General features: G+C 38.0%; 1 protein-coding gene across 3 annotated transcripts in view; it reads left to right on the top strand.

Moving 5' to 3' along the window:
• The first annotated feature begins 1136 nt into the window (after positions 1–1136).
• The window catches only part of umps (uridine monophosphate synthetase), a 38174-nt gene continuing 23954 nt past the window's right edge, over positions 1137–15356 (top strand). The window contains exons 1-2 of one of the 3 annotated variants that reach the window (XM_061926490.2): positions 1138–1398; positions 14213–14366. In XM_061926490.2, the coding sequence (XP_061782474.1) occupies positions 1249–1398; positions 14213–14366 (304 nt within the window). In that variant the 5' untranslated portion in view covers positions 1138–1248. Of the gene's footprint in view, positions 1399–14212; positions 14367–15356 lie in introns of all 3 variants that reach the window. The other 2 variants (XM_061926489.2, XM_061926491.2) reach the window with 2 other exon arrangements.

The following is a 15356-nucleotide window of genomic DNA, read 5'->3' as shown; positions in this document are numbered from 1 at the left end:
ACACACACACAGAGAGCGCAGAGGAAGAATCAGAAGCACGTCTCTGCTTCGCTGCCATAAAACACGATCAGATCCTCAGTTTCTAGCCGATACTACATAAAAAATAACGTAAAATAACGCAGTAACGCATCATGTAGTAACGGTAACTGAGTTACTGAATATAAAAAATAACGCATTAGATTACTAGTTACCGCCGAAACTAACGGCGTTACAGTAACGCGTTACTTTGTAACGCGTCCCAACACTGTGTATAAATACATTGATATATATTTTTTTTTTTTCATTGATATATATATATATATATATATGTATGTATATATACATTGATATATATATATATATATATATATATATATATGTATATGTACATTGATATATATATATTTCATTGATATATATATATATTCGATATATATGTATATATACATTGATATATATATATATATATATATATATATATATATATATATATATTCGATGTATATATAATACATTGTTGATTTTTTTTTTCAATTGTTTAAGAATTAATAATATATAAATAGAAAAACATCATAACAATTGGACAGATAAACTTTCTTAAAATTGATATATAATAAAAGTTATATATTTTATTGGGTGAAAATTCATAAATTACATTTTTTTTCTTTTTAGAAAAAAAAGAATAAATGTTTGCCTAAAATGAGAATTTTTGCTTATTAGGTTTTTGCAGCGTAGCACTGTTGGTGACATTAAAATAGGGGTGTCCATTTTTTTTTATTTTTATGTTTGGGTAGAATTTCATTAAACAAAAACCAATTTTCTTTAACTATTCTAAAAAAAAAATCAGAGCAGTTTGTCTATTTACTGGAGGAATATAGTTAATCATAGGACTGGCACCCAATGCTATTAAAAAAGATGTTTTATGCTCAGACTTGGCATCAGTCCTTGAGAGTATCACATCATTTCAATGAAAAAGGTAACACTAAAATAACTCCTAAATATGGGTGAGAGAGCACAACAAATAACGATGTTGGACTTTTTAAAGAGCACAGGGTTGTTTAAAAAGATATAAAAGAAACAGAATAGCACTAGTGAGCAAATAAATACAATCATAATACAATACTGAAGGGGGCGCTAATGCACCAAGATGATGGATGCCAACCGCCGTAAACCAAAGAAGAAGAAGAAGAAGAAGAAGAAGAAGAAAGCACTAAACAGACGCTAAAGTTGTAACGGGAGCGCTTCTCTAAAGTCAAGTCAGGCATAAACATGGACAACTTCTGTCTGGACAGTTTTATCCTGAAGCTTCATGATGTGAACGCGGTGAAGTTCGGCGAGTATAAAATGAAGAGCGGCATGATGACGCCTATTTACATCGACTTGAGGGTACTTGTGTCCCATCCGCGCCTCATGAACCAGGTAAACACGTGTCGCTAGACGTCTTAACATTTGTGTTCTCATCTTAATGAATGACTTTTTCTGTCGTGTCCTAGACCACAAAACTATGTTCATATGACGTGAGATTAAATTGAACACTTATTGTCGCTGCGGTCGTGTTTGTGTCGGAGTACAATTACGTGTGTAAGGAATGTTGGCCAACCCAGAGAGATTATGCCCAACTCTTTTTTTCTTCTTCTTTTTTTTCTTCTTTTTTTTAAATAATAAACCTTTATTTATACATTTCAACATTTACAAACAGTTGAAAATAATAATCAAAGTAAGTACAAAAACAGTAAAAAAAAAACAGCGCCAGGGGGTTGTAAATTCAAAGTAGCTAAAATAGAATGCTATATATATATATATATATATCAGTGACGTGCGGTCACTAGAGGCAGGTGAGGCGGGGCCTCACCTGCCTGCCATCATGGAAAGAAAAAAAATGTAAAAAGAAAAACAATTAATTAAATTGTTATATGTATCCAGTGATTATACTATAATGTTATTTTCCATTTAACTTCACCAGTTTTAGATTATTTTTATTCAAAATCGCTGAATTTTCACATTTGCCGTTCAAATACTGAGAAGAGACGGTGCGGTGATCAGCAGCCAGTTGAGGCACGTCACTCAATTGTGCCTCACCATTGATTGCGGACTCGGCTAACTGCTGGCCTGCTGTTCAGTGAGACCGTATTGCTATATGACTTATATTATACATTACCATAGTTTAGTTAGCTGAGGTATATAATGTACAGTGTATTTTGTCAACAACTGTATGTGTGTAACGTATTTCTTGTACTGAGCGATCATAAAACTGCTGCGAAGACGCACTGCTGAGGCTCGCGTAACCCCGCCTCCTGGTGCCGGTTAAGGCACCTCCGCCGCAGACTGCACCCCCCACGGGAGCGCCACACCAACCAAAGCCCACACCCAAACCCTCCACGTGCAAGACCGAATCCACCCAAAAAAAGTCACTTACCAAGAAGCCAAAAAGTGCAAAAACAACATTGCTCGCGCCGGAGGAGCCGTGAACGACTGTAGGTACACAACATTAGGTACACCTGCAGACTGCAGCACGGATTTCATATTTCATTCATTCACAACTCCTCCAACACGAACACCACTGTTCCCGCACTTATAAGTAAAGGTAAGACCATAATAACGTTTTTTTATTAAATGTGCTTTTTTGTGTGCTACAGTTTGTATGTGTAAAGTTAAAGTTAAGTTAAATTACCAATGATAGTCACACACACACTAGGTGTGGTGACATTTGTCCTCTTGCTCACCCCCTGGGATGTGAGGGGAGCAGTGGGCAGCAGCGGCACCGCGCCCGGGAATAATTGTTGGTGGTTTAACCCCCAATTCCAACCCTTGATGCTGAGTGCCAAGCAGGGAAGAATGCTGGCATGAGCTTTTAAACATAACCCGTTAACTGCTGCCAATCAAATGGTGAATAAGATACTCTTTAGGGTTCATATGTTTGTAAATCTGACTGTGATGAAGTCAGTGCCTCACCAGTCATGAACCTCACCGCACGTCACTGATATAGATATATATATATATATATATATATATATATATATATATATATATATATAATAAACAAAGTGCAAAGCCACAGCCTCACTCAATCTCAGTAAATAACTTAAATTTGGAACACAGCATCATCGTTTTCACAGCTTTTTGGTGTTAGAGGTAGAGAGTGTTTTAATGTAGAGTTCTAAATCTTTTTTTAAAGGCACAAAAAACAGGTCGGGTATTGAGAAACTTAAAACTTAGCCAATAGTATAATGAGGTTGCAAAAGTAAAAGATTATGTCCAACTCTGTTTCAAAGTTGGGATCCAACATGGCGTAATGGACACGTGAGGGACTTTTGGCCAATCAGAGAGAGTATGTCCAGACGATCTCCTAAATCATTGGTCAAAAGCGCGTCACGTGACTACTGGGCGCCATGTTTGGTCCCAACTTTCCAAATCGAGTTGGCCATACACGGCTCTGGGCCAACCTACTAAGAAAATGTAGTAAGCTCAGTCACAAATTATTCTACATTAAATGTAGCTTCACTACACTAGAGCCAGCCACCAGGGAGCTGGTAACCAAACCACAAAATGAAATGACAAAAGTAACTTAACTACATTTTTACCCTCGTGGTCTGTCCCTACCACAAGGAGCGCTGGTTGATACCTGTGGCACAGCTGTGGTCCCTGTGGATTGTGAAGCCGCTTTAGGCCCCAGAAAAGGTTATCTAGGGTAAATCCCACCTAACCTTGTCCTTGTCCACACACACAATGGTCGTGTAAGACTCCCTCCGTCAGCCGGCGCAACGCGACCGAGTACGCATGTGCGGAAAATGCGCACGTCATAGTCACATCCAGTGTTGCTTTGTGTGCAAGTTCTTAAATTTAACTTATCTGAACTAGGGATGTCCCGATCCAGGTTTTTGCACCTCCGATCTGATACCGATATTGTTTTTGCACTTCCGATCCGATACTGACCGATACTGGCCTATCCGAGCATGTATTAAAGTTTACAGTTATTTAGCCTACTTAGTTGTCAGAATCATGTTGAAAAGGGTTTTAGTACTCTCGATAACAACTAGCCAGCTGAATTAGGGGAGTTTGAATAATACACAATGGTTGGTAACAAGAAACTGACCTGTTTATTCAAGGATAAACACAAAATAGACAAAATTATACATGACAAACAGAAATGGCATCATTGAACTAGGGCTGGGCGATATGGCCTTTTTTTAATATTGCGATATTTTAAGGCCATATTGCGATACACGATATATATGTGGATATTTTGCCTTAGCCTTGAATGAACACTTGATGCATATAATCACAGCAGTATGATGATTCTATGTGTCTACATTAAAACATTCTTCTTCATACTGCATTAATATATGCTACTTTTAAACTTTCATGCAGAGAAGGAAATCACAACTAAAAAAATCACAATTTTTTTCATACGGTGTTGATGTGGAAATGTTTGCCTCGGCATTTTGATGGTGTTGACGTGTGGCACCAAATGGAGATAAGCATCTCGACAGACGTTACAATATTTGAACAATGATGACGAAAACTGTTTTATTTGATTTTCTGCGTGGTATAGATTTGTCGTGCGCAGAGGACGCTTGAGCAGTGCGCAATTGCACAGGCGCGCTCCTTAGAGGGAGCGTTGCTCACACGGCTGCGCTAGCATCACAGCTAACGGTAGCCATGCTGCTACCTCTCTGCTCGGAGAGGGCGTATACGTATGTGACATATGACGTGACAGTATGTGACGTGTGTAAGAAGGTGCGCTTGCTGTCTGTGAGAGGGAGACACAGGAAAGAGTGAGAAGAGCCTGTCGTGTACTGCCAGCAGCTAAAAGCAACTGCGTGAGAATCCACAGACCTGTGGATGTGTTGAAGGTGTGCTGGAAAATGCGGAACGGAAATTAGGGAGCAGCAGAAAAGCGGAATGTAATATTTAAATCGGTGCGTTGGAAAACACGGACCGGAGTTTTTTTTTAAACTGGATCTGGATCAGCATTTTCCCATGCCTTGCCGATACGCATTTTTTTGCAAATATCGGCGGCCGATCCAATCCAAATATTGTATCGGGACATCCCTAATCTGAACAATATCCAGTGTTATGGTATTCACTGTTTCCCCCAGAAAATGTGTTAGTTAAGGTGGTGTCTCTCCAGGGGGATGGGGGCGTCGCCCGGTACAATGTACAGTGTTTCCCACAGGGCAGGCATCTATTTGTGGTGGTGTGGTGGGGGGTGGCGGCGGCAGCGGCGATGACCAAGAAGAATGCGGAGTTGGAATATAATTACAACACTTTATGTACATATTTATATACAGATTTGAACAATTAGTTATTCACTGAAATATATTTATTAATTGTGGTTCTTACAAAAAATATATCTTATAAAATATAAAAGCTAAAATGTCTCTTAAAGCTCTGCCCCTTTAATTAGTGCATACTAAATAATTTAACTTTAGCCTACTACTACAACCATATTATTTACCAGCAACATAAAGTGAAACAGAGGCAGAGGTGTCCTGCCACAGTCAGTCAACCTCCTCCTCCTCCTCCTCCTGCTGCTGCTGAACAGGTCGCACTGGAGCTAGTCGCTCTGTTTTGTCGTGGTCCTCTCTATAAGGCACATAAGAATATAAATTAGGACCCTTTTCATGAGAAAAGTGCATTTCTGATCTGACCCTGCTTTATTTTTCAGTGTTTGCTGAGTCTCACCTGTTCCCTGCGCCCTAGCTAGAGCCAGCTAGGGCGCAGGGAACAGGTGAAACTCAGCAAACATGCTGCCTGTCTTCCTCCTCTCCTACAACATCTCCCTGCGTACTTACTATCACTTCCTCCTCACCCTCTCTTACTGCGTCAGCTGCGCCAGCTGCGGCACTAGTTGAGGCCTGGAAGTATCGGAAGCAAATTAATTTTCACACTGATGGACGTCTGTTCACTTTCCTTATGAGATTTCTAAGTGTCTACACCGTTTTGATAATACCTCCTGTGGTCCGGACTGTAGGCCTACCTCCTCTCCAAGTCCAGCCCTTTTTGGCCGTTAAAAATATTTTTCTATACTCATCTGTGTGAAGGAGTGAACATCCAACATTAGAATTTATTACTAACGAGCAGAACCTCTCTATGTACAGTGCCGTCTAACCTTAAGCGGCAGCAGCTCAACACATGCAGGGTTCAACGTTAAGGTTTTTTTCTACTTGCCCGACTTCTCAAATCTACTTGCCCCAATATTTTTACTTGTCCTGCCTAGGTTTTTTTCTGGCTGTGTAGTGCTCATGGCTTATATCTTACTAAAATCCTTCCCGTTGACTATTTACAACACTACACAGTATTTATTATTATTATTATTATCTATAATTACATTTAAATGGCATTGCATACATGTAAAATTAAATGCTATTTCACATTATTTGACCAGTAGCAGTTATACCCATCTGAACAGGTCAGCCACCTGTTTAAAGCCCGATCACAGTTGAAATCTTGAAATGAAGGGCCTTTAATGGCCAAAACATTAACCTGGACAACAGTTTAACAGCTGGTTGGCTCAGATTGTAGTCTTTTCATTGCATTCACTTGCTGCAGTGGACAGTGGACATTTTAGCTTGAGTATTAATGTAGTATCTGAAGCACCGTCTCCACGTGTGTTTATTGACAACAGGGTTATAACCTGGACACGTTAGCTCGTCGGTATGGCAACACGTGATTGTTATTACGTGCGTCTGCCCCGGACCCCGAGTCAAACAGCGGCGGTGTTAATGAAGCAGCGCCCTTCTGCTCACCGTCAGTGAAACGCTCGGTGAAATCGCGGATTAACGTTAAATATATGACGAGCCGCGAGCGATGCAGCTATAACCTATCTACCTATAACCTATATTACCCTCGTATTTTGATCCCGTCCTTCCGTCTTCGTCTTCTTCTTCTTCTTCTTCTTCTGGCCCACCAGGTGAATTAAGTGCTATTGGCGGAGTTACAATGCATAGTAGGCTACCGCCACCTACTGCACCGGAGTTGTAACTACAAGGTACATTCACAGACAGAGTCCCATTGCTTTTATGAGCGGTTGAGCGAGTCAAAAGCCGAAAAATCCATTAGTGGCGGACGTAATTCTTTCGTGGCGGGCCGCCACAAATAAATGAATGTGTGGGAAACACTGATGTAACTCGGCCTGTCGCCATCACGTCTTCACCTCATCACTGCCACCGCAGCCTGGGAGGGGGGCATTAGACTACAGACTCCGATTACATTGAACACATTGTTTATTAAAAAATAACCAAATAACAATATCATATAATAAATAAAAATATTTGAGAAATAAAGAAGCCTACAATTTTTGGTTGTTTTCCGCTCCATTTGCAGAATGGCGATATACGATATTGTTTATTGAATGGATCCCCATTAGCTGACGCCAAAGCGACTGCTGGTTGGATATAGATACATATCTCGATATTTTTTCCGTAAAGTATAAAGAAAACACAAAACAGTCCTAGTTACCTAAGATACTAAGTATGTCATTATTAGTAAGTCAATATTTTGACTTAGTAATTTGATGTTAGTTTGTCTAAATTGTCAGTCGATCGCTTCTCTGATGTCTCCATCATGTTCAGAAGTCTCTTCTTTATCTGGACATTTTCTACTGCACTCAGCAACTTTGTCTCCATTGGAAGTTTTCGTTTTAGTCTGTCGTGCTTGTGGCTGTTGAGTTTTGCATAGTGGAAGAAAAAAAAAAATTAGAAGGATTTTTACAAAATTACATTCAATAATCATGAATACATTATTTGGGATAAACCCACTTTAGCACAGGTGTAAGATAGTGACATGTTATTTACAACATGTCAAATGGCCCTCAACATCATCGGGAAACAATGTGTGTCAATCAAGCACTTGGAGGTATTTTAATTTTGACAGAAAAAAACAACATTTAATGCAACTGCAGTTTTACTTAACTCAATATTATTTATTACAAGAAACTACTCAAAGCATTTTTAATACAACCCTATTTAAATACATCTAAAACAGCTGAACTTTAATATATGCTTGCCATCTTGACTTCTGATTCCAAAGCAAGTATTTTTGTCACACTGTTGTCAAACAATGATCATATTCAAACAAATGGGCAACATATGATTCCACATTGTTGAAAGAGAGTTTTTGTAATTGCAGTGCAGTTCATATAAAAATGTTTTGATATCCCATCTATCTGCCTTTTAACAATATTACTTCCTAGCAATGAAGTTAGCGCCCACATACCTGAAGTGTCTTTCACCACAGAAGATTATGGATTGCTCCCATTGGAATCTTGCTGCTCTTGTACATCATTCGGCATATCTTTGTCTGTGACCAGGCTGTCCAGGTTGAATGGAGAATCCCAACTCCTGTGAGAGCTTGTGTCAATATCTGATGTTTCTATTCCAAATTGAATGGATATAGTTGATGGAGAACCGCCCCACATCTGCTGGCATAGTAGGAAGTACAGCAAAACAACTCTACCGTAACCACTTCTTTCACCTGCGCCGATTGCTTGTCTGTACTTTCCACAAATCACTTTCAGTTTAGTGTTGATAGTTGTTTTTGTGATGTCCTCTTTCCGGTGAGGAAATTCCTCAGATGTCCCTCCAAGTCCGTACCGTTCCAAAATAGGGTAAGAATGTCACCATACTTGGACTGGCAAGTTTCCCAGTCAACACTTTGAATTTTGTTAACTTTAAACTCCAAAATTATGCTTAAAAGTAGCTCTACTTCTCTGTCAGTCCACATATATAACAAAGCGCTGCGGGACACCCTGGTATTTCAATTAACTGGAATCCAGTGTGCTATGGGGCCCTATTGTAGTGAATCCCACCTGAGCCATCATAAATTAATCAAATCTTTATTAGACACGTAAACAATGTGATAAACATTTTGAATCAATCAATCTAGGGATCTCGATATCTGGTCAGGACACTCCTCCCTCTATTGCTCTGTTTCATTGTCCATTCGTTTTTGGTGACTTTATATACTCTGGACGTAGACGTTGAGTCCGCGACATACATGGCGGACAATAACTGATGCAGTCTGCTTTGCCAGTCCAAATGCATTCTCTGTTTTCCGTAGTTTTCCCTCGACGGCCAGGTAATACAAAGCACACGCTACCTTTTTTATCACATCCACGGGAGCTCGCATTCTCTTTGACTCTCCTTCGACAAATGGGCAAAGTTTTCCGGTAAGTAGAATCACAGCTGACCTTGACATCCGAAAGTTCTCTTGCCGTCTGAGAAGTGTTGTATCAGAAATAGCTGCAATCGCTTTCTCTTAAGGTAGTCGTGTGTGATTTCCACGAGCATCTGTACAGACGGATGGAGAAACATGGGCATGTCTGGATGACTCGCTTCCATATTTCCAGTGGTTAGCTCCAAGTTACGAAACCGTTTTATTATGAAGCTGGCTGTGGCGCGTTCTTTCTGACGTCACTTCCTGCGTGGTACGCAGTCTTTCTGGCGTCACTTCCTCTCTGAACTCGGTTTGTAAACAATCAATGAGTCCATGCAAAGCTAAGAGCCGTAGATTCAAGAAATACACGCCGCACTTACCCGTGTAGAAAATTATTCGAGGAGGGGGACCTTAAACGATAGATTAGTGTGACTGAAACGGGGCTTAGGCTGAATAATTATTTGTTTATGGGGTTATCCGGCTTAGTGTAGACCTAGCCTTAGTATTTTCTTACTTTTTTATGTTTTGCCAACCCTGATGTTTCTATAATCCACACCACATCATAACTTATTATTAGTATTAATTTTTTTCGATCAAGACCAGTTATGTTGCACATATCGTAATATACGTTAACTGTAATAGTTAGTATGGATGTAACGATATCAAAATCTCACGGTATAATATTAATGGATAAATGTATAAATGTTACTTGGAAAAAAACGCCTTAGTGTGGAAAATTAGGTGCCACTTATATTGGGAATAAACACACTTACTGTAAATAAACACAGACCTAATGCTTAAATGTTGTAGTCCTATTTATTACTACCAATAGGTGCTTTGTAAGTGCAAAGAACAGTGAAATGATAGTGTTTTAAGTAACAAGCAAACTTAAAAATACATTTTAGTTTGATATCTTCAAACTAACATTTAAACGCGTTGTCATGAGGAAAACTTGACTTGGCTTACATCTTAGTTTTGCGTCAATAATATTTTACAGTTGATAATTAATCAAGTGACTTCTCATGTTGCTTGTATTTCCAGACTTGCAGACAATTGGCATTATTTTCAAACTGTATTTTGCATGTCCGTCACGTTTTCCCATCTTTAATTTCAATGACTACGAAGCCCAATTACGTCCAAACGTGATTTTAACTCTGCGGGAGGATCCACTAGCTTGAGCTTTCCGCTCCGCTCCTTTGTTTCCTGCCATTTTTACTGAGTTGCGCTATGCTGGGAATTACGAGAAATTTAGTTTGCTTCTTAGACCAACTCACTCAATGATGCCAGAAAAAAACTACACGCTCGGGTGCACCATCACTTTTTTTTTTACCATCACATGTCAAGGCATTATTGTGAGCATTTTGAAACCGCAATACTGTGGTATTTACAATACCCTTACATCCCTAATTGTTTGGCAAACATTTTTTTGCAGCACAAACAATTCGTTATGAATCGTAAAACGGTGATAGCATAAAAATTATAATAGACAAAAAAAAATTGCAGCAAAAAACAGCACAAACGTAGCTCTAGGGATGTAACGTAAACGGTATAATGATAAACCGCGGTAAAATTCCCGATGGTTACTGTCTAAATTGTAATTACAAAGAAAATCGTTTGTAATGTGTTGGGGTTTTTTTTTTTTTAAATGAAACTTGGTTAAAAGATTTCAGTATAAACATTTTTTGAAAACGTTGAGCACATTTAAAAATACCGGGATAATAATGATAACCGTGATAATTTTGGTCACAATAACCGTGGTAAGAAATGTTCGTACCGTGATATCCCTATATAGCACAAATGATTTAGATTTTGACCGTTTTTGGGCTGGTTTTGACTAATTACACTTTGATAATAGAAACTATAAAATGTCAACATAAACTGGGGCAGGAAGGAAGATGGATGGATACAAATGGGCTGTACGATTTTGAGGAAAAAAAACTAATTGCGATTTTTCTTTCAAATTGCAATTAATATTAGATTTGCGATTTTTTATATTTTATCATTTCAACTGTGAAAATAAGTGATGAAAGACATGTTACTTTTAGACTGGCAAGCAACATATTCTTGTCTCAAGGTGCCACACCTTAGAATAATATGCAACAAGTAACAAAACAAAATATTTGGCTTCATGCAGGCAGACACTAAGCTTTAGTGTGCATCATGCTCCTAAGCTGACAAAATAATCGATAAAAACTGTCCAGTGTTTATAATGTAATGTAATCATAATATAACAATAATGCAAATACCCATTAAAATATACAAAGTTTTATTTTTCCTTGCTGTAGAATTGTTTTCTGTTGTACTGAAATTGGAAGATAAATAACTTTAATAAAATAACTCCCAAACAAATAAACAGAAAATAAAATGTATTCATTTCTCTAAGCAAAAATTTTAATTAAATAAATATTGAACACCTTAAAGTGCATTTTTCCCCAGTTGGAAACATTTTTTAGTCTGAGGTTGTTTTTTTGTTTGTTGCCTTCACACGATCACAACATTCCTGCTTGTGATCACAGCATTCCCCCTTGTTCGCCCATGTTGATGGGATCATATTGATGCGGTGCCACGCCTAATTTGAAGCCACCACACCTTTTTAAAAAGGAAGATTTTTTTTTTAACGTGGAAACAAATTAAAATATGTTGAATGTTGTCTGTCTATCTGTGTTGGCCCTGCGATGAGGTGGCGACTTGTCCAGGGTGTATTCCCCTTCCACCCGAACAAGCTGGGATAGGCTCCAGCCCCCTGTGACCCCGGAAGGGACAAGCGGTAGAAAATGCATGACGACACATTTATGATTGTGGTAGACATGTGATGACATTTGCTACAGTATAGCCTGTCTAAATGTTGAATTTCACTTTCATTGGTGTTTTAACACAAGACAATAGCTGACATTTTGTTCATTATTTCTACTGTTTCTATTTTGAAATTGAATAGTTGAATCATTTTGAAACGTAAACAATATGACTGCAAGATATTTATTTCATGTTATAAATCACAAACTATTCATTCAGATAAAGGAAGTTAGCTGATAGAATAAACATTGGTTGTACTGTTTATGATTTTTGCTGTTTTTTGTGTGTCAGAAGTTGCCTCTGATTATGACAAATGTGAAGGTTTTAGCCACAATCTAACCTTTCTGAATGCTAAAATTCATTTCGCGTCCAGGGGCTTCGCCTGCGGCCCCTAGACCCTAGCTACTAGGCTTTTTGAATTTCAAAAGTTGGCAAGTATGTATATAGCCTGCCATAATGTAGAATTAGGTTAGAATATAATATAAAGCTCTATTGTCATTGTATTAAATGCTTCATGATTTATGGTTGCCAATTTTGATCTGTGCTTTAAGACGAATCAAATCATTAGTAGATAAAAAAGCAATACTATGGCTACAAGTACACAGTTCAGACATTTAGTAGGTAAACACACATTGTCAAATATAACACACAAATTGTAGGAATTTGTTGCAACATTCGTCATTTCGCTTGCATTAGTTTACTTTTTGAGTTTCAAAAGTTGGCAGGTATGTACAGTATAGCCTGCTATAATCTATAAATAGGTTAGAATAGAATAGGAAGCACTATTGACATTGTATAAATGCTTCATGATTTAGCGTTGCCAATTTTGATCTTTGCTTTTAAAACAAATCAAATCATTAGTAAATACTAAAATCAATACTATGGCTAAAAGTACACAGTTCAGACATTTAGTAGGTAAACACACATTGTCAAATATAACACACAAATTGTAGGAATTTGTTGCAACATTCGTCATTTCGCTTGCATTAGTTTACTTTTTGAGTTTCAAAAGTTGGCAGGTATGTACAGTATAGCCTGCTATAATCTATAAATAGGTTAGAATAGAATAGGAAGCACTATTGACATTGTATAAATGCTTCATGATTTAGCGTTGCCAATTTTGATCTTTGCTTTTAAAACAAATCAAATCATTAGTAAATACTAAAATCAATACTATGGCTAAAAGTACACAGATAAGACATTTAGTAGGTAAAACACACATTGTCAAAGATAAAACACAAATTGTAGGAATTTGTTGCAACATTCCGTCATTTCGCTTGCAGTAGTTTACTTTGCATAGGCGGTTTTTACTTTGCTAATAATTGGCAGCAAACCCACAAGCTGTAAGCGTGTCTACGTATCTATAGGTGCAAAGCAGGGGAGCTACTTAACTACATTACCTGTCACTCTTTAAATTCCTTGTACAGGTCTGCATGTTTATGTAAATGTTTACCTACGTTTGAAGCAAAGGTGGTAATACTTTAATGCCACCTTTGGCAAGGCATGTTTTAAAGTACCTCTTGCAGCGCGGTGCTTCCGTGTTAAAAGCATCACCTTTATCGTGAGATTTGAAGCCAAAATACTTATTATATATTGCGCCTTACCCTCTATATTAACCAGTAGAATTGCATTTTTTTGCCATTTTTTACCCTTCCCAGCTTTTTCTGCTTATGCGATTTATGTTTGCGTGTTGACACACTACATGTGCCCCGGTTCAGCAAAGTCATTGCCACACGGCAGCATGCGGATGAAAAAAGTACCGGTCTTTTTGAAAGGCAGTATAGTATAATTTTCATTTCATTCGTACTGTGGTACTTTAGCAGTACCTGTATACTGTACAAGATGCCAAAACATATATAAAAGTAAGACAATTCTAAAGCTCTTTTACAATCCATCGGGGCCACCACCGCCTTGTCACTGGTTGTGACCAGTCTCTCTAGTGCCCCTAGTGGTAAGGACATACCATAGAATCAGCTACCCCCATACCTCACAGTGTTGAGATTTTGCTGCAAAATGAAAACTTGCTAGCTAATGACTATGACTAGTAAGAACTTGCTTAGCTGATGATTATTGTTAACTTCGGGGAAATACCCAAATGTGTGTCCTCAAATTCATGTGGGGCACATCTTTTTGGGGTTGCACTGTAAACAGTTAATATTTACTCGGTACCAATGTATCCAACTGTGCAATCCTCATTGTTTGAAGATTCACCATTGAAAACACTGTTCTAGGGACTTTAGCACCATTACACCAAGCTTATATATCATATTTGTTATATTTGCAGGTATCAATGCTCATGTACCAGAAAGTTCAAGATGAAGGGCTTCAGTTTGACTCTGTCTGTGGTGTTCCATACACAGCCTTGCCTATGGCCACTATTATATGCTCCAAAAATGAACTGCCATTGCTTATCAGACGTAAGGAAGCCAAGGACTACGGTAAGAGGCAAAAATTACTGACACATTTAACACAGCCATGTCGACGTTTTGGTAAAGTAAAACTATTCTCTAAGATTCAATTGTAGCAATGTGCAAGAGGTCCTACTGGTGTATGCAATCTATATGAGGTGCTGGAATGACGTTACAAACGGATGATGTCATGGCCATGGCGAATAAACATGTATTTTTTTATGATACTGTAGGAAACAAAAGCTGAACATTAATTATGTCAAACAAACCTGGGGGCGGGGGTCTTGCTTTTTTTAGTCTCCAAAAGTGCAAATGTGTCCAATAACACTGAAGAAGTCGTTAGTTTGAAAAACATATTTAAGAAGGGTTTGAATACTACTATAGTTGAATACTACCGGTACTCATTTTCTAACAAATTCTCTGACTGACAGGTCCGCATGCGGTGCGTTGAAGCAGAGTTACGTTGGTATTTACTGTATGGAGCTAAAACAACAAGCTACATTCACAAACATTCTATTACAATGTTTTTTGAGCAAGCCAAATTAATTTGTGGCAGGCCATCACAAATAAATAAATGTATGATAAACACTGCTATGTGTGAACTAACAAAGTACATTAACCAAGATCTTGTAGTGGTGTGTTCTATTTGTACTGGAAATTCAGAATTTTGGAATTCCTCGTCGAAAGTTTGAAGTGAAACGTCTCTCCTGACTTATGAATATATTGATAATTTCCTCTGCTCAGCTGTTTACTTTCTGCTGTAACGCAGTTCCTCTTAGCCTTCTTTTGAAGTGTACAAAGTATTTATTCTTTTAGATAATGGTTCTCTCATGGTTAGTTAGAACCACACCTACAACTATTGTTTAGAGAATATTAGCATTGATGCCGCATTTTAGAAATGTGTTTAACATACAAAAATAATCGATGTTTGGACATTTTGCCATCAATTATGAATCACCCACGTTCCAATAGTAATGCATTGGAGAATTTATAATTTTTGCTGTAGTGTAAATTACTTTT

This window comes from Nerophis lumbriciformis, linkage group LG31 (assembly GCF_033978685.3).
Source record: "Nerophis lumbriciformis linkage group LG31, RoL_Nlum_v2.1, whole genome shotgun sequence".
NCBI classification, from domain to species: Eukaryota; Metazoa; Chordata; class Actinopteri; order Syngnathiformes; family Syngnathidae; genus Nerophis; species Nerophis lumbriciformis.
This window is presented reverse-complemented; position numbering and strand designations above follow the sequence as displayed.